We start from the raw sequence: 24,615 nt of genomic DNA on the forward strand, positions 1-24,615 counted from the left end.
AAGCAAAGACTACATTTTTAATAGAGCTCTTTCCAGTTCAGGGGCCAGCTCCAAGAGCAGCAGGGGCTTCTATATTCTGCAACATTCATACCAAAACACAGGGCCCTATCCTTAAAAACTTATCTTGGTACATTTTTGTTTTTCTAAAATTATTCCTACTTTCATCTCCCATTCCGACTTATGGAACTGTTATGGCTGATGCCACAAATATTCATAGAAAACTTGAAGACTCTTACCTTCCAAAAGCTGTGCTTGATATTTTCCTGTTAGGGCTACATGGATACAGAAGGAATGATACAGGAATTAAACACTTATTTGATTCAATTTTAATTGCATAATGAAATATAAAAGACTTTTATAGCCAAGTCAAAAGATGATTCTATGGACAATATTTTTTAACAACTGAATCAAAAGTTGATATTACTAAGAACGCAAAGATGAGTGAAGCCACAAATTACTGTGATCATTAATAAGTCAATTTGCAAATACTGTTACATGTAGCAGAGATTTGTCAGTGTAAATCAGAGCGAAAACTAACATTAGAAACACCACAAAGGGACACCAAGTTAGTGATGGACATTTATTCTGGATTTCCAGTTTTTAGATGATTTTATGAACAATTAGTTTATCCTTCCCCATAATGCTTCCCAGTTCAGCACAGGAACTGAGGTCTTTCCTTTTTTACAGTTCCCTTGTGCAGCCAGAGACTGGTGCTATCTGAATGAAGACCCCTTGCTGCAGACAGCAGCACTGGAACCAGATCAAAATATCCTGCTGCATCTCTCGGTAAGAGGATGTCACATCTCTGTGTGCACAGACACAGCTCTGGGTCAGGCACAGCCAGTCTACCCCAGAAAATTCCCAAAGCCCTGGCTGGTCACAGGCTGGATGTTGGCAGACTCCTTGCTATGGCAGGAACATTGCTCATGACAAGTTCTACCCTGCTGTGCGTCACAAGAAGCAGCAGTGCAGCGTGCTCCATCCCAAAGATCACTCCAACAGGCAGGACTCACATCCAGTTTCTAGGGGGAGCTAAAATCCCACCAAATAATTCCCTTCAAAACTCTAGGTGATTGTTGAAAGCACTTTCTAAGTGCTCAGCACAGCTTAGGAGTGATGGAGTGGCAGAGAAAGAAATGTAAGGAAAAAGCTGAAATTGCAAAGAAATCAAAAGTAACTTCTGCCATAGGATTCATAATTTTTCAAATTTCCTTGACATCACAAAAAGACCCCACAGGAGCCAAGTGCCTCTGCTGACCAGTAGCTTTAGGAGAGGTGTATGTAAGGTTATGTGCATTAGCCAAGGATCTGGAGATCCCTCCTTCCCACCTGGAGAAAGCAGTAGCTAATTGTAGATCTGCACTAAGCAGCACAGCAGATCCCACTTCCTGGGAAAAACTCCTTGAAATATCACTCTCACTCTGCAATCAAAGAGCTCATTGGTTAAAATATTTGAGTTTAGTAACGATGTCTACACCTTAAACCAGAAAAATATTTAACAGCTGATGAAGAACAGCATTGTGGTTTGGGCTACATATCCAAGTCTAAATTTCTGACTGTTTTGTAAGAACAATACATGTGTAGGATGGAATGGGACACAGAAGGGAGAGGGCTCGCTCTCCCTCTCCTCCTGCTATTAGCCAGTCCCATGTCAAGGGGGCATTGCCAAAAGCAGTGCAATACGCTGCTTACCTGTTTGCTTTCAAGTTTTTCAGCCTGGCTTCCAAATCGTTGAGGAGATTTATCTTTTTGCAGCACTGTGAGCAGTAAACATCCAGTAACTCGCTGTTATAAACATGTCTCATTTTTCGGGGGGTTTGGCCAGCACTGTTTGCAGGAAAGGAGAGATGTTACTGGCTGTAGTAACCAACTCACAACAGGTTTTCCTCGTGACTGTGTATCAGAATCACAGATGAGGGACTTGAAGAACCATCTCTAACCACAGCTAATCTATGTTAGAGCTGATGATGGCCAGTGCTACTCTTAGGGCAAGTCCACCTGTCTGAGCTGAGGCCTTCCAGAGGACATGGATGTCTTTGGGTGGCACTGGAAAGAATCAGTTGGGTGACCAGAAGAACAGCAGAAGGTACATGGGGTCCATTGTGATGCACACAGCAAAGGCAGCTACAGGAGCATATTCAACCTTAGCAATGTCCCCTTCTCATCTTGCCCATCTTCCCACTAGAGCCTGGCATGCAACCTGAAGAGTCTTCTCTCCAAGAGAAACGCAGGAAGATGAAAAACTGAGTGTTCTGGTAAGAAGTCACATGAACCCCCTCAGATGGTAGAATGAAAGGAACCCTGGAATGAGGAGGAAGGGAGAAGTGGACACAGGTCTATAGAGGAGATAACAGTACCTCTTGGCATGATAAAGAGAAAATAAACTCAAATGAAAGAGCATTCATGGCATGGTGTGCACTAAGCCCCAGGAATGAGAATGGAAAGTGCTGCATAAACCTGAGGAAAGAAGGGATGAAAGACATGAGCCATCACCATCAAGGGGCAGTGGAAAGGGGTCTGGCTCTGCATGCATGACAGAGGTGGCCAGGCTGGATTGCAGAAATGCTGGGAACAGAGGGGAGCACGTGGGGGTCGCATGCGGAACGGAAGGATGCAGTGAGCTTGTCCTGTGTTAGCAATGAAGACAAGACCTCTGTGTGCTATTGATCCAAGCAGACCAATCCTAGACAATCTTCATGCTCAGCTCTCCCCAACCCTGCTCACCCATTCCCTTGTCTGGGACAAGCACTGCAAAATCTGGACCTGCCTTGGCCACAGGATGTAAGAGCTGCAGAGACTGAGGATACATGCAGGAGGCAAGTGCACTGCTGTGGCATTTCTAGCTCCTAACAGACAGCAGCTATTTGCTTATTTATGGTTCCCAAGGCATTCCAAGTCAATAGGATGCTTGCTTCAAATAACTCCCTAAACACATTGCTGCAGTTCCCCTCACAGATTAGCGCTGTAGTATCAGAACACTAAACAGAAACAGCTCTCTTGTAAGTCTTCCCTATATCAGGGTGGGTACATAATGCTAAGTTGGCTTCTTTTACAGCAGATCCCTTCCAATACTAGCCCTGAACTGTGGGATTATTGTCTGCAATAGAGAGAAATCTCTACAAGCAAAATAGCCCATTTATTTCAACAGAACCCAATACAGGTTTTCAGAAATGACATATTTGCTATAGCTCTTATTATTAAATGCAGTCTGTCAATTAGAGGGCAGGAAATTAACTGGTAACATTTTGCTTTTAAAGTGAATCTATCTAACCAGTGTAAACTCTGCTATGGTCAGAGAAGAATAAAAATGAACAATTGTTTGTTAATGAATAAGGAGCAACCTGGAAGATACAGATGAGCCAAGGTCAGAGTAGGCGTTGGTTCTGGTCTCATCATCAGGGCATGGGCTACTGGGAGTAAAATCCACATCATCTCCTTCCCCATAGTCTTCAAACTGTTCTTCATTACTGATCAGGGAGGCGGTGGAATAAGTGGAGAGGTCAGATGCTGCAGAAGGGTTGTGAGGACTTGACCTGAAACAAGAGGTCAAAACATCTCGAAGGCCGACTTTGATAGCACCTCACCTCACATGGAGCCTTCCACCTCCACAGGCTGTCCCCTCTTTGAAGCTGTAACTCACCTTTGTGCTAAACCCCTGAAGTGCTAAATGTACCTGATGTGCAGCTGACAGAGTGCCTTGAGAGACAAGAGCATTAGAACCTATGAACAAGGCACCTGTGTGACAAGTTTGGATCAACACAAACCACTTTGCTTTTAAGAGCACACTTTGATGATCCTCAGCCACCACTTCCATGTGAAGACCACATGGGGATTTCTGCTCTGAATCCAGAAACCATGCAGACAGCTCTGAAATGCATGGGATAGTGAGAGGAACGTGTAAGACAGAGGCTGTCACTCTATTCCACAATCACAGAGTTTTCCAGTAATCCCAATATACTGTCCCACACCCCAGGAATTCCAGCCACTCTCCTCTGTGTGGTTAGAAAGAAACCTCAGCTCACCACTTACCAGAGTCACTAAAGCTACTGATGTGACTAATGGCGGCTGGGTTCCTGCCCTTCCTTCCATCAGGATAAATTCTGTCCTTCAGAGGAGATATGGACCATAAGAAAAGGCTGTCTAACTACCAGAAAAGTACCTAAAATGATGTTAAATGGGTAGGGAATGGCAAGACCCTGTGACTTCAGAGAAAGAGGGCACACAGGTAAACAGATCAGCAGAGTCAGGCACCACAAGAAAGCAAGTGGCAGAGCAGTTTTGAGCACATCAAAGCCAATAAAACAGAGCAAGGTGGCTGCAGATGGTGCACAGGATTCACCTGCCCAGAGTCCAGACTGCCCTGTTCAGTGCACCTGCAGAGGGCAGGTGTTCTACACCGGTTTGCTCAGCTCCCACCTTGGTGAGCCATTCAAACAGACAAGCCAGTAAAGTCACAAAAAAATTCTTATAAACAAACTTCTCCCTATGGAAAACACACCTGGAAGACCTGAAATAGATGCTCAAATTATGAGGCCCTGGCATTGCCCAACTGTTCCCTCTACAGCAGAATCCAAGGTCTCTGCAGTACAGACCAGGCACTGATGGAATGTGCTGGCACTTTATGCAGATCAGGTTAAGTTTTTCTCTCCCTCTGCTTCAGTGCACAGTGCTTGTATCTCCAGCTCCATTAGCTGAGCCACAGGACAGTAGCTCCCAGGTGACACTGTTCTCCAGCAGATCAACAATATTTCCTCCTAAATTTCTTCTGAGTCTACCTTGAGCCTCTCAACCTCTCTACAGGGAGAGTCCTCTTCTTGTAATACTCCACTTGTGAGCTGTAAACAAGAGATGCACCAGTGTTCCTTTGGTGAATGGTGCAAGCATCATTTGCATATCCCTTCCCTCCAAAAGCAATTAGTTGCAGAGGAAGCCTGCCAACATTTCAGATGTATGCTCTTTTGTTTCTCCTGTTTTGATGAGATCCATTTATAACCTGCAACTCATTTATCTAATTCACATTAACAGAAATTAGGGCAAGTCAAGCCAGGCACACTATTGAAGGATGAAGATAGGAATACTCATACAAGAAACAGATCAAACTTATCTAACAAGACTCCTTGGCTGAGGGATTAGTGAGAAGCTCAATGTATCACAGTAACATTTATTCATAAAGTGCTGCTGTGCCATGGACATACTCTGTATTGGTAAGTTTTGGGAGTTTGTACAATCCTACTGCTATTTGCATCTCAACTGCAGTTACACCAAGGCAGCTTGGGAAGAAGCTCCTTGTAACACTTCCACCAAGATTAGAGGCCTAGGAATCACAGAGTCATTTGCAAAAGAGTTGCTAAAAGCAACCGATTTTCCTCATTCTAACACCTTCTGAAGGGAACTTTCAAGTGTTTGGCACTTTTCTGTTTGTCTGGGGTTTTTTTGTTTGTTTGTTTTTGAAGGTAATCTCCTTCTTCAGAGCAGGATGTCAGAGGGCTGACACACCTGATACACAACCCACCTGCTTCTTCAGCAAGTAGCAAAGTTAATCTCTCTATTGCCCGAAGTATAACTACCTCTATTGCCTCTTTTAACACAAAAGCATGAAGCTTCTCATGCTTCCTCCCCACAGATTTACAGAAGATGAGGTCTCTGAGGATAAATGGAGGTCTATCAGCAGCAGCACAGTAGCTCTTGGTAGTTCCTGCCTGCCCTGGAAGAAGGGTACAGGACGCACAGTGACTTATCCACCCCCTTCACAAGAGCATGACTGGCACAGCTGGGAGGAAAAACATTTCAAACACAGCATGGGAAAAAGTCAGTCACCACAAAGATGGGGCTTTGGAGAACTGGGAACGGCAAGCAAAGAAGACAAGTTTGATAAAGAGCTGATGAAAACTGTAATTATCTTGATAAAGTCCCTGAGGTTGCTTGAGCAAATGGGAGAAGGGCAGAACTCAGCTAGCTGAGAAATTCAGGAGGAGGGCAGGAATGAGGCAGCAGAGGGAGCATCCAAAGAGGCCCAGGAGAGAGAAGAAAGGCTGCCTTAGCAACGAACAAAGCTCAAGAGGCACAAATCAAGATGACAGGCCAAAAATAGGGAAAACAAAGCAGAGGCTTGCAAAGTAAACCCAGCTGAGCTCTGTCCTGTGGTAAATGTGTTAATTCAGTTCAAAGCAGGATTAAACCAAACTAGGTACTTCCCCCCACAGTCATCTTTAACCAACACTCCTAGGTACACACCTGGAAGAGTCAAGTTAGGGTTACAGAGACACTGGTGTTAACAGCAAACTATGTTACACACGCACATGCCAGGACACCCTGTGTTACACACAATTTACTGTTGCACAATAAAGTTATGGAAAATTAGAAACACAAAGAATTAACTTGGTGCATGAAGTTGCAAAGCAAATCAGCAGAGCCCACAACCAGATGTACAAAAGATTACAGCAGTATTCCCCATACTGAACTGCTTTTCAGGAAGTATTGTTTTAATTCCAGCATATAAAGGTTATGGCAACAGAGAAGAACCTATGTTTTGGGGGATGCTAATGCAGTGATCTGTTCTGGAGAGATCCAAGGCTTTCACTTCACCACACTACATGCAAATCCTGTGAGTGCTCACAGAACGTGCCAGAAGGAGCCAGGACTGAGACTACCTAAGCCACTTAGAGGACCTGGACATCCATCCCCCTTATGTTGTAAATGGATGTGAAGTTTCTAAATCCATCAGCCATCCTCAGCCTCCCTCAGCAGGGATTAGCCACACAAAGGCTCCTTCCTCCCTGGCACAGGCCTTGAAGCAGAGCCAGGGTACAAAGGCACCACTCACTTGTCACCGGGCAAGAAGAGGCCACCCAGCAGCCCGTCCTTATCCTCGCTGCGACACACGTCCGAGGCCTCGGAGCTCTGGGCGCTCTCGATGGCACTGTCCATGTCAGACTCATGGTGAACCTCCTGCTGGGCCAGAGTCATCGCCTCCTCATCAGGAAACAGCTCCGACTCGCTGTAGGCGCTCTCGCTGTCCAGGTAGGCACAGTCCTGGATTTCACCGCCCTGGGGAAGGAAAATCCACAGTCAGCTCGGATCAGCGCTTCGGGCAGCTCAGCAGATACAGGAGAAGGAATAAGACACTCTCTGGACACCATGTAAGAGTGATACTGAATAAAAGCCATCAATCAAAAAGCCGACCTGCTTTACAAAGCCAGTTCCTGCAAGCCAGTAAAGCAGCCTGTACCTTCCAGAAGGGCTCAAGCACTTCACATGGGAGAAGGACACAACACCCAGCTATAAAATGCAGTCAGTTTTACCCTAATTCGCTAACAAAATGTACTTGAAGTAATAAATAAAAGTTTAATAACAAAATTAGGCATCTTTTGAGAGATGATAATATGTTAGTCACCAAGAGTTAGTCCTCTGATAAATATTACAGATTAAACAAAAGCAAAACAGATAAGTCTTTGAGGATGGACAAAAAAAGGTGCAAAAAGAATTGGCAGCCGTTAAATTGTTTAGGGTAAGTCTTGGTGATAATCAAAGATATATGAGAGCAGGAAAAAAAAGGCAAAATCATCTCTTCCTGCTTCCTGGAACTACATGTCTTGATTAAGTATCAACTAAAATAAGACATCATTCTCATTACTGCAACTCCTTGCTCTTGCTGTTTGCCCTCTCCCTCCCCTGGAATACTAAGAATAGCCAAAAGCTGGGTTCTGTTTGCTTGTCCCTGAGGCTCAAATAAAAATTCCTAATTTAAAAAATAAAGGCTAGGATTTTACTCTATCCTTTGATGAGCAGCCACACAATACTGCTTTGACAATTGCCATCCAGCATGACACAAATAACCCAGCAAGTCCTGACTCAGAGCTCCACTCCAAAGCTCATCTGGAAGCACCACAGGCAGCCTGACCATTGAGCTACTGCTAGCAAGTGAAGCTTTTAAAGCTGAGTTCATTGGCATAAGGAATGGAGTCTTTCCTTGAGGGATATACCTGATATAGCTCATCCCACCCAGGAATCTCAAGGCACTGGCACTATCACAGCACTCCCTGCCCTGCTGGTGAGCACATCTGCTGGGACACTGGCACCCCTTGCCACAGCTCAGCTTCAAGTCCACCCCCACAGCCCCTGAAGACTCTTCTGCTGGAGTAAAGGAGGCTCAAACCACCTTTTACAGAACCAGTGATGTTCTGTGCTGATGACACAAATTGCCTTTTCCACTTCAACAGGAAAAGAGTAAGTCAGAAGCTGCAGCTTTCCAAGATTTGCAGAAACTGTTATTAAAAATGCAGGTCTCACCATCCACCTTTTCCCTGAAATACCAATTTATATAACTGTGAAATCTCCTAGCATATGGAGGCTGAAGAAATTCCAAACAACCCCACCTGCTCAAACCTCATTAACTAACGAATACCCCAGCAGGGAAAAGGACAGCACTGCCTGCTGTGTTTGAAACTCTAGGTACACATTCAGAGCAGACACCTGGATGCTTTTCTAGCTGAGCTTTCAACAGACCTTCCAGACGAACAAGCCAGTGAGACACCCAGCACTATTCAAAAAGCGCTTTCTCGCTTTTCTGTGTCAGGTTTATTATGCCTGAAACTTTCCTGAGGTATTGCTTAGGGAGATGTCCCAAAGGATTTATCCTTGGTCTGTGCTGTGTAGTACTTATTGAAGCCACGCTGCCTGGTGCAACCAAACCTACAGCTCTGAGCCACAGCGACAGCGAGCTGCGGTTTGGCAGGGCAGACACCAGCCCTGGAAGCTGCCACGCCTCAGCCCCGGGTTCTCCAGCACATCTGACTGCACCTTGCGCCCTCCCAAAGCAAGCAGGGACAACGCCACTGCTGCTCTTTGCAAAGTACCTCGGGACCAAGGGACGAGCAGAAAGTCCTTTTTAGTAGGTGTTGAAAAAGCAAAGATTGCTAAGAGCAATTACAATGTTTCAGAAGTACCCAGAAGTGTTTATTTATCTTACATTTTCCCGAAGTTTCCTCCCCCACGCTGAGCCTCACAGGCACAGACATTATTTTCTTAACAAGTTTAATGCAATAAAGCCTGACTGCTATTATGGAATTGCACCAGCTGGTAGAAGTCTGATCCAGGAGGCAAAGAGACGGGCAAGGAGTACACAGTAGATCCCTGAAGCTCCAAATTAGCACGTCTTTTTCAGAGGTTTTGGAGAAATCTCTGCTTAAGCAAGTTTTTACAGCAGGAAAATCTCTCTGGTATAAAACAAATTAGCACAAGAAAGTAAAGGTCGAGAAGATCACTATAGACTCCCTTTTTGCTCCCTGTAGGTAACACCACACATTTGCTTTTTCTAATAATAGCAGCTGAGGTGCTCTTTAAAGAGTCCATTAGCGATTAAATGTGCAGTGTCATCTCTATGGGCTGAGGGCTCACTTCTCCCTGTCCCTTTCTGGCAACCTTCACACATTTACTTGTATGGGACAGCTGATCTACACCTAGAGCACACACTCCACTATCCTCAGCCTGCTCAGTGCCAGGGATTCTTTTCCAAAGTGTAATTCCTCCATTCCTGCACTTTAAAGTGCCCTGGAATAAAAAGAAGGAGCAGCAGGAAGGGGGAGAAGGGGGAGAAGGGGGAGAAGGGGGAGAAGGGGGGAAAAGAGGGAAAAGAAATGAGTTTTTGGAGGCAGTGATCCATCATAATCCTCAACATCTGCTTTACAGCTTCTGAAATGCCTCACTGCAAGACTTGGAACTCCTCCTGGAAGCAGCTCCTCCCTTTGGTGATCCCGTCCTGGAGCAGTGGGGATCTCAGGACTGATGGATAAATGGAGAACACGGGCCAGCCGAGCTGCTGGAGGGAGCTCCCCCTCGCTGCTCCCCCACACAGGGAACGCAGATGCCACATCTCAGGTTGCCAAGGCCCCTCTTCACAAACCTGGCCCGATCCCACTGCCCGATGCAGACTAAGTGGGTGTTTAAGAAGCACATCTCAGCTGCTCGCCTGAGCACCCGCAGCCAAATCACACACACTGAACACCCCAGCCCTTTCAAAGGCAGCAGCACCAGGAATGACCGTGCCAGGAGCAGGAGGGCTCAGCTCCAGTATCAATTCACACTTTTAAGTGCTCATTGTCCACCTCCAGTCGATGCTAACACGATTTCAGGTGATGTACAACAGGTGATGGAACTGGGGTAACACCACTCGGGTGTCTCTTCAGCTCCCGGGGTGAAACCAGCCTCCAGTGCAACTGGCACAATCACACATTTCATTAAGCTTTTCCTTCTGTGGCCTAAATAACCAGTAGAACACAAAGCATCTTTAAAATAACCAACAGAGGTTAAGTAAGCTATTACAAGACAACAGAATCAGGGCATGCTGCTGGTAAACAATACACAGGCATCCACCTTACTGAGTAAAGCTGTAAGTTATTTGAAGCTGTAATTGTTCAGTGATCGTGGTTTCTCACAGAACTATACTTGCAATTATGCCATCTAGCACAAGATGCTTATAAACCACACCTAAGGAAATTAAAATGGGAAAAAAAAGGTTGATTGCACACATTAGCCTCTCAAATTATTCCTTCATAGTTTAGATATCTACAGTATTTCATGTATCAAATTAGAGGCTGGCAAGTACAAGTGTTATTCAGGTAGCCTTAAGAGAACTAACTTAAGGGAAGTTTAAGTTTAAAGATGAATAGACACTTCTAGCCTGAGTCATTTGTTTCCAGTGCACATGTCATTAGCAGAAACCAGCAAGAGAATGAGGTTCTGACGACTTGACTATGAATCACTGGGGTTGTCATTCTCCTAGGCTGCTCCCTTCTTTGTTGGCTGAGTCAAAAGAGATAAAGCTGCTGCTTATGATCTTGGAAGATTCTCATAAAAAGAAAACCCAACCCTGAACGTTAAAATACCACCGACACAACATAGCTGCGGGTAGCTTTAAAGCCTTAAGTGGTTTGCACTTTATCTAATCGGATGCTCAAGATAACTCCCAAGTGCTTCACAGGCAGCCGGCCAGACACTTGTATAGCAACTGTTGAATATTCAGCAACAGTTTGCTCTATAGAAGCACCTGCTGCCCACAGATCCAAGGCCACTTCACAGAAACTAATGAATTCCCTTCCTCGAAAGAAGCATTGTGTGGCTGCATTGAAGGCAGATGAGTAAGCCCAGCCTGCCTTTGCAACAGCCACCCCAAACAGAAGCAGGAGCTAGAAGACAGCGATTCCCATGGATTCCTTCTGATCCTCGTGGGGCAGGAAAGCAGTGTCAGCATTAGGTGGGTATGGGAATAGAGCTCTGCCTTGCCCTGCAGTGACCTGACTGGGCTTTCCCAGGTTGGAAGCAATCTCCAAAATATGCATATAAAGCAGCTGAAAGCTAGAAACTTGGCTGACAGACAGGCTACATGACATGCCTACATCAATACATTCATGCTGAAGAGCAAGCCTCGTTAAAATTCTCTCCCATCACAGCCAAATCACCAGCACCCCTGACATTTAGACAGCCTCACAGTATGCCGGAGGAGACAGGAAAGAAAAGAGGATCCAAGTATCCCACCACTGTGCAATCTGATTAGTGAGAGCTGGACCCATCACACACCATCAGAAACAAGAAATGCCCCATGCAGACAAGCCATAGCCCTTCTCTCACCAGGATCATACCTCTGACTCCTCTGACAAGCTCAATCTGCTGTGGCACAGATACAAGTCTGAGTCCCTGCACCTTCCCCAGCCACTTTCTTCCCAGCAAAAGCACAGGAAAAGTCACCTCACCACAACTGGAAAGGAAAGAGGTGCCATGTGGAGATGTGCCAGGCTTAGTTTCAGATGAAAGTTACTTACTCCGGCACTCCACCATAAGAGAAAATTCAGGCTCTCTCATCTTTATTTAAGCAGCCACTGCATTGGAAGACAAGTATTTTCTTAATTACTGACTGACAAAGAAGGGTGTGAAGCATTTCTCACTAATGTGTCTTAGAAACAGCCACTCCTCTACAAACATTTGCATATTTACACCAAGTGGGCTGTGAACACTTTTTGAAAGTGCAGGTTTTCCCCAGGGTATTTCCTTTCCTTTACAGTTGTCAGGCAGAGGTGGGGAGGTGCTGATCTGCCCTTTGATCTGACAGGAACAGGAGAAGAGGAAGAGACAGAAGAGGAAAATGTAGGAGCCCTAAGTGAGACCACACATGTGCATCTGTGTCCATGATGTGAACGAGCTCTCACCCACGGCCGGCTCCCTCTCGCCCACGTTTCTCTCTCTCACCCAGGTTGCTGTGGCTGTGCACAGGGCTGTGAGCACAGGCTGCTCACAGGTAGGCTGATGGGGGAGGGAGGAAGTCACAGAAACCGCTGCCATCTCCTGCTGCAGAACACGCAAAAACACCCAGTCACCCCATATAACTAGGAATGTAAAATGCGAGTTCAAGATCAGCGTGCAGAGCACTGCTATTCTACTCAGCCGTTCAAATAAGAAGCTATTTAGAGCCACGAGTTAAGTCTGGTCAATGCAATAGCTTCCTGTGATTGTTTAGTTACTCAAATCTAACATTTGGAGCTCTGTTTAAGGCAAAACTTCACGCATTGTAGGTATTGGAAGAAACTTCTAGGGAGAAGATTATTCCTAAGATCCAGATCTTGGATCAAGTGCTGGACAGCATCCTGGAAAGGCAGTGAAGAGTCCCCAGAGAGAGGGCAAGCTTGTCCTGCAGTGCACTGCCAACCTCATTTCCCTGTGCAGAATAACATCTGTCTACAACCGAGCAATTCAAGAACAACAGGTTTTGACTGGAAGACCAAGCTTCAGTTTCTGGGCTGTTCCTGCTGAACCACACAAGGAAAGGGCACAGGGGTTCTGAAAGGCTGCTCTGTGCTCTGGCTGGGAAGTTCAAAGTGACATTGTGCCTTTTCCAAGGCAGAGGAGAAAGGCTGTGTGCAGCTGGGAGCCAGGCAGGGAACGCAGGAGTCAGGAGTGTTTACACTCTGCTGTCACTTTAATTGGCCATAATGGAGATGCCAGACTTCATCATATGCAGGGTCCAGATCCAAGCACTCCTTTTCACAGGTCATTGTTTATGCTCTGGAAGTTTCAACATTAAAGGGCTTTAGCAGACTGCTAATTTGATCCTCTAAAGAAAGTAAAAAAATAAAAAGCTCTTCCCTTTACTTTGAAGTTGTGTCCCATCACTCCAGGGGCTGCTCCCCTTTACTGGACTATCATGCACTCATCAGCCATCACTGGAGGGTCATCAAAGCAAGGAGAATCCCTTTGCAGATGAAAAAACATCCTAATCTGCAGTGTTAGGAACAAGAGTACATTACCTTCAGCATGGTGGGGGCCAGCAAATCAACCACAGAATTCAGATTTAAACCCACCACATTGTTTGGCACCTTGTACCAGCACTGCATAAGGCACTTTTACCTCTGAACTGCAAGGCAGTTTCCTTCTCTTTCACATATCTAGGAAAAGTGGCACCATGCTGACACACCACAAGCATGTCACAAACATTACTCAGGAAACTCCCAAGGTGTCCACTCCAGCAAGAGCAGAAACAAGATCTAATTAGCTGAAAAGTCTCTGGTATCATTTCTAGAGTGAAAAGCTTGTGACTGTGCAAGCTGCCAGACCTCCTCAAACTGGTGACAGGGCCCTTCCCACAGAGCCAACTGCTGGGACAGCCCACAGCAGGTACCCCCTGCCACCCCTCCTCCAGACAGGGCACCCTGGTCAGGCAGCTGTGTGTTGAAATGAGCTGTGGGCAACTCAGCATCACCTTCGTGCTGTGTGTGGGAGTGCTGCAGACCTAGGTTTATAAAAGCTGGGATACAACTTAAAAAAAAATACTCATATTTGCCTAAAAAAGATCTGCAGAGAAGATAATAAATGTGACATAATTAACCCTCTTGAGAAGCCTTTGCCTTGAGATGAGACAATCTCATTCTATTTTTATAGTCAGAACAGCAGTAGCAGGAAGGGAGGACAGAAAACATCAAACTCTCACCAGGGTTTGCTGCCTGGGACTGGGGCTGAAGCTGCCAGCAGGGCCAGCGAGGGCAGCTCTGGTACACTGTGGGCAGCAGCATTCCCCACTCCTTTGGCAGGAACACTCAGTGACAAAACTGTGTCCTGGGTGCCCTGGCCAGATGTCACAGCATTCCTCACACAGAGCTGCAGCTCATGGTCAAAGGCACCCCAGAGAACCCCCAGTACAGACCAGTCTTAAGACCAAGGGCCACAGCAGTGATCAGATAACATTACTCTAAAGCAAGTGAACACCTATGCTGTCACAAAGCCGGAGGCTGCTTTCAAATAAATGTCCTTATGCCTAAGGCAGAGCTCAGCACTCACTTCTCAGTTCAGACCCCTAATTAACCAACTCTAAGTTACAAGACGCTGTTTACCAGTGGTGTTTGCTGCTCAGGGGACAGCTGAGCTCACAACATGTTTCCCTTGACAAGCCTCAAGGTCACCCTGCAGGGACCCAACAAATAACAAAACCCTTGCATCACACTTGCCCGCGGGTGCTGCAGGCACACGGGTGAAGAGTTCCCCGAGCTGGCTGAGTGCTGCCCCAGCCGCTGGGAGGAGGAGGAGGCACCTCCTGGCACCTCCACAGCACCATTAGACACAAACAGCGTGAAGAACAGGAAGAAGCTGTCCCAGGCAGGAACAGTTCTGCCTGTGTCTGAGCTAATTATTCACAGGAACACTGGTGGAACTCCCTTCGCCGAAGGAACAGAATTATAGTTGGATACTATAACTTTTGCATTTATTTTCTAGATTACTGCAAGTCTGGTCTCCAGCAAACACCAGAAATAAAGCAATTTAAGGAAAAGCAAAGAAAAAAAAAAGATTTTTACCTCACAACTCATACTTCTTGCCACCCACCCGGGTTAGATTACACTGCAGTCTCCAGCAGGGAGGGATGCTTGGGGAATGGGAGCAATTTCAGACCCCAAGAGGTAGAGAAACATCTCGAGTTTCTCCAACACAGTAAGAAGTCCAGCCATGCCTGATGAGGAGTAGTTTATGTTGGCAAGCAGAGGGAAAGCATTAAGGATGTGGCTTTGCTGTAGTTTATACAGAAATACTTCCCAGAGCTCATTGGTCACTCTGAATGCAGACAAGCCTAAAAGGTAATTTACTTCATGTTTAAGAAATACTGAAGTAGCTCTGAAGAGCTCTTCATTAGGAGAAGAAAGGACCTGCAGGACTGTGGCTGCTCTTCAGCTGGTGGCTGGGCAAACCACAGGTTAAGGCATTTCTACTGCAGGAATACCTGGAATTGCAGCCTTTACCCAGCAAAGATTGCAAGTACTGATTTTTAAAAAAATTTAGTCTTCCCATGTATTTATAAAAGACATTTCATTTCTTTTTAAACAAAGGCTCTCACATATCTATTCCTTTTCTAAATGAAGTTAAAGCACTTAATTGCAGAAGGGCTGCCAAGCACATCATCGAGCTCCACACATGACAAACACAAACTAAGAACCCACTGATCATAAACCTTGGTTTGGTCAATAAGCTGGGGTTTTTTTTATTTACACAGTAAAATACACATAGGCAGGAGATACCCTTGAACCTGCACAAACAAAGCAGATGGGAACCAAGTAAAAATAATTTATAAGATTAGGCTGTACACTGAAAACACAATTCAAAGCAGAGACATATGCAGAGACCCCCTACTACTAACCAGCAGTATTCAGTATTAGCTGCAACACAGTGCGCCCAAAGCACTGCTCTGTGTTGTTAGGAAGCACTTACAGTCTGTGTTTGGTGCAGCAATCAACCTAAATGACTAAATGAAAAACAAACAGAGTGACATTATTATGCTGCATTTCAGAATTTTAAGGGGTCAGCTAAATAAACACGGTGAGCATTTGAATACTAATATTTGGGTAATAGTTAATTCAGTAACAACCTGTGATTAGTTAAGTAACCACTTAAAATACTTCACTAAGACACTGCATTTAAAAGAAAAAGTTAAGATCAAGCTATGCTCGACAGATATAGCAGCACTGGTTAATCAATAACTGGAGCAAAGCAATTCCATTCCGCCTGCTATTTTGGCATGGGAAGTGTTTTGTTTTGCAGGTTTTGCACATGGCAAAGATTCCCCAACTACCCTGGTGGTAAGAGCCCTGTCAAGACAGCCACAGCTAAGAAACATCTGCACATCAGGTGGCTTCTGGGAGACTTGCTGCTGTTTGCAGTAATTCTTCAAATAACAAACTTAAAAGAAGCCCATTAGAGATGGTTTTAAAGCTGCTTGGAGGCTGCCACATCTTGTGTTGGGTACAGCTCAGGCTCCTCTCAGTTTGGGCAGATGCTGCCAAACCACCAATAGAAATCCTACCCTCCTTCTGTGCCCAGCTGTAAGAATAATATTCCACACTACTGCACATATTTGGTGGTGACACCAAGTTATTGCCCACCTCCCCCAAAAATAGGAAGGGTCATGGGCAGAAAAATAACTTTTGTTGGGAAAGGGCAATCCAGTCCCATTACTGGAGCAATCCCCCTATTCACATGTAATCTGAACAGAATAAAACTATTTTCAACAGAAGCAGTTATGATAACATAGCAAAAGGGATCAAAATAATCACAAATTATACTGATATAAGGTAATAATATACTGGATACAGGTACCATGGAGTTCATGTCTATTCTGAACCCATTTCAGAAGTTTTCTCCCATTTGTGCCTTCTCCCTACCCACAATCGATAAATCAGCTGAATACCATGAAAATAAACTATTCTCTCTGCCCCCAAAACCACAACCCTTAGAAATCTGCCACAAGCAGTGAAAATATTGCTACTACCAAAGCAGCAACATTAAAATTCCACCTCAAAATCAGCAGAGCACAAAGCAAGGAGGGCACCTGCCTGCCCCGGGATCTCAAACCTCACTTCTGCCTAAAAGAAAAGCACAACTGCCCTTCTCCATTTCAGGGACACAACAAACTCCCGGCCAGGAACTGCTCACATCTACAAGATCTCTGCTGTGAGCTGCTTTCATATGCTGCCAAACAAATCTCACACAGGCCCACAGGGGCAGAACCACTGCACCCACTGCATCAGGGCAATGCTGGTCCCACACAAGGGCTACAGGCAGCATCTGTAGCTCCAGCACAGGCTGTCGTGACAGCCACACACTAACCACAAATCATTTTTTTCTGCCTATGTCACCAGCATCCCGGAGCCAGCAAATGAATTCAGAACCACATTTGGGTATTAAAAACATTCAACAATAAGTAATGGCAATCCAAACACATTGCCAGTGCCACAGAAAATAATTTACAGAGCAAGCCCACTGCTTGCATTCACCCTTTAAAAGTACTTTTTTTTTTCCTCCTCCTCTTCCCCTTTTAAAGGTTTAAATCCCAGGTATTTGGGCACCTCCAGGTTACGGAGCTGCGAGCTGTAAGAGGCTCAGCTATGCAGGAAGATAACCCCTTCTTCCCCAACACCCCCATTTCATCCCACACAGCTGCTGACAGACACACACGGGTTTAGATTTTCCCATATAACAATATCCCAAGGACCGGCTCACTTCCATAGCGAGCCCAACCTTCCAGCACACACAACTCTGGAGCGAAAATCCCCTCCTTTAGCAAACAAGAAAAAAAAACCCAGCAGGGTTTCGCTCTACCTGCAATATAACGCATTTCACGAAAAAGCCGATACCGCACCAAAACCCTCAGAGATGCTTTCCCCCCTCGCTTCTGGATCCCCACGGGAGCGGAGCGGCCTCAAGGATCCCCCTTCCAGCACGGATCCCCCTCTCCTCCCGGTTCCGCGGAGCGGCAGAGCGGGAACCCGCGCCGGAGCGGCGGCGTGGAAAACCCCCAAAACCCCACTGCAAACTTCCTCCTCACCCCGCAGGAGACACGGGCCGGCTCCCGCCTCCTCCTGCTGCTGCTGCTGCTGCTGCTGCCCGTACCTGGCTCGGCGCCGGGCGGTCGGTGCGGTGCGGTGCCCACGCCCCGTGCCCGCCCCGCAGAGCGGGCGGAGCGCGGCGCGGCCCCGCGGGCGGGATCGGAGCATCCCCGCCCCGCCGTTACCAGGCGACGGGAAGGGGCCGGGGCCGCGATTTTGGTACCCGGGGAGCCGGGCCAGCCAGGGGTACCCAGGGCGTTTGGTGCCCAGGGCTGCGGGCGGTGGGCGGGCAGCGCAGGAAGGTCCCCCCCGCACGGGCTGGGTGCTGCGCTCCGGTGGGTGGGAGTGACGCGCGCCCGGCCCCGCTCGTGGGTTTAGTCGTAGTCACTCGGTTTTGCTCAAAAATAATGCGGTGTTGCTCAAAATTGGCTGTAATTAAAATTATCCGCAACTGCTGGTGAGAGGAGAAGATGCCTGGAGGTCCTGAGGCTTAAAACCCGATTAAAACCCGATTAATTCCCTCTATATTATATAATATTACATTATATAACTTTATATTGTATATAAAATAAAATTGTATGCAATTATATGTTTATTATTTAGATATTTATATGTAATTTATATGCTTTTTATAGTATTGTGTGTGTGTACATGGCACAGCTTGCCCAGAGAAGATGTGGATGCCACATCCCTGGAAGTGTTTAAGGCCAGGGTGGACAGGGTGCAGCAACACATCTGAGATGGAACAGAAGAATTTTTACAGACTAATTTTGGGTTTCTGATGCCTCATAAGTGAAGGGGTTGCAGCGGCAGGCACTGAGGGCTGTCAGGTCCCCAGGCAGGGACAATCTCTGGGGACATGAGAGTTCATAGGGGACAGCCTCACCTGCCTGGTGTATCCTCATTCCTAAAACAGAGTCACAACTGAAGTCATGTACGGCCTCCCCGGGATGCTGGTGTCAGGCTAAAGCAACCTCAGTGTGCTCAAAGCAAAGCAGACCCTGTTAGGAAGTGATGTCTGTTTTGTCCTTGATTTTAATCCCTTTAGTTACAAGATAATGAGAAGCAAAACACAAAGGCTGAGGACAGTCACACTGACTTCGTTATTTTATGTTCACTTCTCAGAAGTTGTGTAACTTCCTTTTTCGCAACACCTCATAAAAGCCGTGTTTACTGTGCTAACAAAGAAAAAAACCAAAGTAAGTAAAAAGTAAAGAAAATCTGTTTCTGTGCCTTTACAACAGAAAACTACAAGGCAGAAAGGGGAATAAAAAAAAAAAATTCCATAAAATTCCTATCTGATAGCCAAACCCTGCCCTTACTGACTGTCACAGTTGTCACTGCTGGGTCACACATGGAAGGAAACACCATCCTGCAGGATTCAGCCAGCAAACAAACACCTCCCTCCCAACTGTAATGGCACTGAAAGACTCAGAAAAGGAAAGAATCCCTGCTATTTGATCTGGCCATATTCCAAAGCTTGTCTTCAATGTTACCTCCAGGTACTTCAGAAGGGGCAAAGCTCTTTGGGCCATATTTTTGCAACGGTGCTCATACACAGAGTTATAAAGATGCTGTAAATGTAAATCACAGAAAGATCACTTAAGTACTTCATACTTCTAAAATATTTTAGACTTTACTATGTCCAAAGATAGAGTGTTTTCCAGAGAGGCCTGAAAGTTATTTGAAGCAAGGATAAGGAAATTCTCAGAAAACAGAGCAAAGCAGGCAGACACAAACCCATCTACCAGCACAACATCTCATGTCCCATGTATTCCCTGAACCTACTCTAATTTTAATCACAGCCAGCGACTCCTAAGTGTAAAGCATTGCTGTTCAAAAAAAAAAAAAAAAAAAAAGAAAAAAAAAAACAAAAGCGCAAAAGAAGGGAAAGAAATTAATCAGTCCCAATTCTTATATATAGGCACTGCTTAAAGCAGTTCACTGAACTTGACCCTTTTCGCAGTTCATTGAAAGAAAATGAAAGGAATTCCATCTCTGCTGAGCACAGTTTTGGAAGAGCGGGGGATGCCTGAGGTTTAGTGTAACAAAGTGTAACAGCAACAGATGAAAGCCAAGGGCAGCTTCAGCCAGCACAGGCTGCTGTCCCCAAGTGTGCAAGGAGGTCACAGGGCACAGCAGGGGCAGCAGCACACAGCAGACCCAGCAGACCCAGCTCCCTGCGGTGGCACTGGGCTCCAGACCCTTCCTGTGGGGAGCTCTCCCGGGAAGCTGAGAAGCTGAAAATGAGCGGTACAACAGGAATCGAAAACCCCTCCCCAACATCCTCCTATTCACTAATCTAAATGAACGGGAAAGCAATTTCTACGAGACAGATTTAGGGACAGACAACTTCATTGCTTTTAAAATAGGACACTTCAAAAATCTGCTTTTCCTTTCAGTATTCAATTTGAGAGAGGTGTATGTCAGGGGCTCACCGCAAAATTAACAACAATTCCACAAGAAATAATTACATTTTGTAATTGTTTCCTGAAAGATGCAAGTCAGAAGCATGTTTGTATTGTTACACAGATCAGACACTACTACGGACATTGTGAAACCTGACAATTACAGAACATTACCTGACACAGACCTACTTTCAACAGCTTGTGATGAGAAAACCATAAAATAAGCACTAAACAGATAAAGCAGCAATAGTTAAAATGAATATTATAATAGAGATGTTAGGGACATATGCACAGCTGTGTTGTACACCTGCTGAATGCACTACTCAGTTTGCTACCCAGGGCTTTGACATTTATTACACAGTAATAATTCAGGAGGCACAAATCTCTCCTTGATAGATGTATTTCTCATAAAGGTCCTAGAAAATGTAAGGAGTTTAGACAATCACACCTCATTAAGGAGTGACTGTATAAAATCTTTATTAAGTAATAAGCCTAGCTATAATACAGGTCCATTTCTCACTTCATTAAATCTAAGCCTGATTAAATAGAGATTGTTATAAGCTGCCTTTGATCTCCATCGAGACAAAAATCTTATTTTTACACATTTCCTGGTAAAGTGATAATTTTCTGTTTAATACTTCTGATTTGTTTCCTACAAAGGGAAAACATAGCACACTGTCATGGCTGAGGAGGGCAGGTGACCATCACCGGCTCCTCTTGGAAGAATGAGGATTAATTTCGGGAGTGACACGGGCCTTTAAGTGCTTCGTGCCTAAGTGCAGCAAGGGTGCAGAGGAAGGGTGTCTGCATGTCTGCTGGGGCAGCAGCTTCCGCTTGCTGCAGCTGCAGCTCCACTGAGTCAGCGCCACGCAAGGACGCCTCGCGTGATGCATTCTGCCCATCTGAGACTGGAGTCTATTCTCCAGTCATGATTTCAGGCAGATGAGGAATTTGTGCAGGTTAGTGACTGCTCAGATGACCACAGACACTGAAATACGCTCCAGGCTTTGTGCTCCCGTGTTTGCAGGAGCAGGCTCCCACTGAGACGCATCAACAGCACACTTGCTGCTTTTCAGAGGGAAGCCTTTCAATGCCAATACACCCATCCAGGGACATAATAGCCGGACCTGAAAAGGCAGGGCGTTCCTTCACACTCGGTTTCCACCTTAATTCATCTATTTTTTCCTAAATCCCACCCTTCATATGCCACTTTTACTAAGCGCACCTGCAAAGTACCTGTGATCAATCCAGTCCAGGGTTTGAGCATGGTGACAAGTAGCAGTCAATGGAGACTAAACTTTTATCCTCATTACCACAGGAAAGAAAAGAGATGGGTACACTGGCAAAAGGATGCTTGGCACTGCCAGATCCCACAGATCTCTCAAACAAACACTATGCATCCTGAAAAAGGTGCTTGCAGAAGCATGCCCGAGAAAATTTGGGAAAAGCATTCGTTATTTTGGTGATTAGAAGAAGATTGCTGAATAGAGCACTGGATGCCTAAATCACAATCACTGCTGTCCCCTTCCCTGTGAGGGTGGTGAGGCATGGCAGGGAGTTAGAATGAGATGATCTTTAAGGTCCCTTCCAACCCAAACTATTCTATGGCTCCACAACTCTATGACTTTCCAGTAGCACCCAGAGTACCTGGTGAAACCAGGGGCTCCTGGCCAGGAAACACCCAGCAGGGCACAGCATTGAAAGGGTTTACGGCAGGGAAACCTGCTGATCTGGTACAAAGCACTGCAGTTTCTCTGGAGCAGTTCTGAACAAAGGCTGGCACCTCCTCTGCTGTTCCAGAGGCAGAATCCTTCCTCTGCAGCTCACTAAGGCATCGCTCACAGGCGAGTCACCCTAATGACAAGAAACTGGAGCTGAAATGTGAAGAACAGAGACTAATTAATAATGAAGATAATGAGATCACCAGAATATATACACCAAACCTGCATCTTAATTATCTCATGAAAACTGGCAACTCCAATCATGCTTCAAAAGCCTTTAATCATGCTCTCTTTGATGAATATTGGTGGCTATTTTACAGAGACTTATGTAAAAATACCTTTTGTGTGGGTTTTTCCCCTACAATAAGAGCTGGCCAAGTTACTACTGCGTGTAACTGCTCTGCCCCAAAATGAGATATCACAGACTTGTAATTACAGCTGGTCTGATCTTCATCTCATCTACTCTCATCTTATTTTGGAGTGCTTCCTTTGAAGGAAACGCAGTAAGACTGGCGTGAGTTACTGCAGTATTATTATGAATCCCTTTTATTATGACAGAATAAACCAAGAACGATCCCTAATTAAGGCAGTTTCTGCCAAAACACAGGGAGCATACAGTCCCTGCCCCAAAGACGCTGCAATCAGAACAGGCTAAGACACTTTGAGGTAGGGAAAAGAGGACAGAATGAACTTGCTCCCAACTACAACTTGTTCCCGTGATTCAAGGGGAAGTCAGGAGGAGGCTGAGATAGGATGAACACAGGAACAGTGTGGAGCAGGGGAGCTGAAGACTGAAGAGGGGACAGAAACAGGCTGCATTTACAGCTGGCAGAGTTGTAAAAGTTCTTTCCAGAACTTACTGCAATTTCTTCCCTGCCATCCCCATCCCTTCACCCCTGAACAGGGTGAGGAGGTCAGCTCCAAACTACAGCTGCAGGGGAACACTGCTCTGGGTGCAGCAGGCACAGCTCAACCCCTGCTCCCACTCCCAAAAATCAAACCCCCAAGTGCCTGCAGAGAAGCTTATTTTAGTAACTGAGGAAGCAGCAATTTAGACTCTACACCACGGGGGTCTGCTCTCTCCATGACCTCCAGAGCAGAGAGCTTGCTTGTGTCCCAGCCCAGGAGCAGGGCAGGCACATCACACAGCTCCGCTCGAGCACGGGGCAGGGTCTGTGTGAGGTGAGAGCAGGAGGGCAGGACGGGGCTGGCTGAGGGCCCATTAGCACCGATTCCATGGGCCTGTAATGAAGTTGGACCCGACTCTGACATGCAATTACAGCGTGAAGACATTTCAGGGGACTCACCCACTGCTCTCCCCAGAGATGAGCCACTTGTAACCTCTCTGCCATCTGTAGCTTATACTTTGGTGGCTTAATGAGGCGTTTGGAGGGATTTTCTGTGTTCCTCTCCAAAACCCCTCATGAGGGACAAGTAGTCAGGAGCTATGAGTGCAAAGGCCAGATAATGGCACAGGATACACATCCCCCTCTGAAAAGCAGGTTATATTTTGTTCATCACTGCAACTGTACCATTAGGTTTTTCATGTCAAGCTTTGAAGGCATCTCATAATTGTGCCCATGAACCCATTATTAAAGCACCTTTGTCAAAAGCATTACAAAAATATGCCAGAGACAGAATCTATTCTATTTAACCTTTGTCAAAATAGCCAATAATAAAAAGATAAAACAAAACAGGCTACATGAGCAAATTCAAGTGAAAAATACATAGCTTCTCCTTTAGAAATGGGCTGGGAGGACTCTGGGAGGGCATGGACACATTCTCTGCTAACAAGAGCATAGAAAGGAAAGGAAAGTGTGAGAATCCTTCAGCTGCCTCAGAGTTTAAACCAAGGTGGAGCCAAGTAGCTCCACATTGCACCAGAAAGATGGAATCACATTTACTCAGCTGTCTCCACTGGGCCTGTGGGGATAGGAGGCTTCAGTGCTTTCTTTCTAGCAAGCAACTGGCCATGGCTCAGGTGAGCCTGGAGCTGTGGATGGAGCAGGGGGTTCTGACAACCCTTCTGACACATGAACCTGCTGGATTATGCTTTGCACAGTCTGTAGAACACAGGCTGCTGCCAGAAGAATTTTTGGTAGTTTCAGCCCTGGGCATGTTTCCACTACATGTTTTTAAGCTTTTAGTCCCTTCTCTGCATAACATAACTTGTTAGCAAAGGAAATGAAAAGAAAAAGAATCAGTTGGCCAGGATGAGAATAATTCATGCTCACCAGGAGCTAGTATTTCTCTTATAGCACACAGCAAGGCTGCAGAACAGAATATCCAAAAGCAAGGACAATCCTGCACTGAGCTCATGGGTGCAACTTCACTTTGGTCCTACTGCTCGTTTGCATTAACACATCTCTTTAATCACACAATTACACACTACTTCACACTGGTCTGGATGTGTTCAGCACTCTGGCTGGCTGGTGCTCGGCTTATCAGCAACTATTCAATATCTGCTCTAGTCTCTTGATCAAAGTGCAGCTTCATGTCTTATTTATGGCTACTACTAACAGCCTGCTCTGCAGACAGAACTATTTCTTTCCCCCCAAGCTTTTCTGTGGTGTTCATCACTGACATCTGAGTGCTCTGCAACGATTAATTTATCTTCATAAAGTCTCTTCAAAA

At 45.8% G+C, this 24,615-nt stretch overlaps 1 protein-coding gene across 7 annotated transcripts in view; it reads right to left on the reverse strand.

The window, feature by feature from the left end:
* Positions 1-24,615, reverse strand: part of RAB11FIP4 (RAB11 family interacting protein 4) — a 114,107-nt gene that overhangs the window by 12,484 nt on the left and 77,008 nt on the right. Inside the window, exons 1-5 of one of the 7 annotated variants that reach the window (XM_056505962.1) lie at positions 17,852-17,988; positions 6,824-7,047; positions 3,342-3,533; positions 1,693-1,827; positions 237-272 (exon numbers count right to left, since the gene is read on the reverse strand). In XM_056505962.1, the coding sequence (XP_056361937.1) occupies positions 237-272; positions 1,693-1,827; positions 3,342-3,533; positions 6,824-6,966 (506 nt within the window). In that variant the 5' untranslated portion in view covers positions 6,967-7,047; positions 17,852-17,988. Of the gene's footprint in view, positions 1-236; positions 273-1,692; positions 1,828-3,341; positions 3,534-6,823; positions 7,048-17,625; positions 17,821-17,851; positions 18,017-24,615 lie in introns of those variants that run through there. The other 6 variants (XM_056505963.1, XM_056505964.1, XM_056505960.1 and 3 more) reach the window with 6 other exon arrangements.

Source organism: Oenanthe melanoleuca, chromosome 18, assembly GCF_029582105.1.
Source record: "Oenanthe melanoleuca isolate GR-GAL-2019-014 chromosome 18, OMel1.0, whole genome shotgun sequence".
NCBI lineage: Eukaryota > Metazoa > Chordata > Aves > Passeriformes > Muscicapidae > Oenanthe > Oenanthe melanoleuca.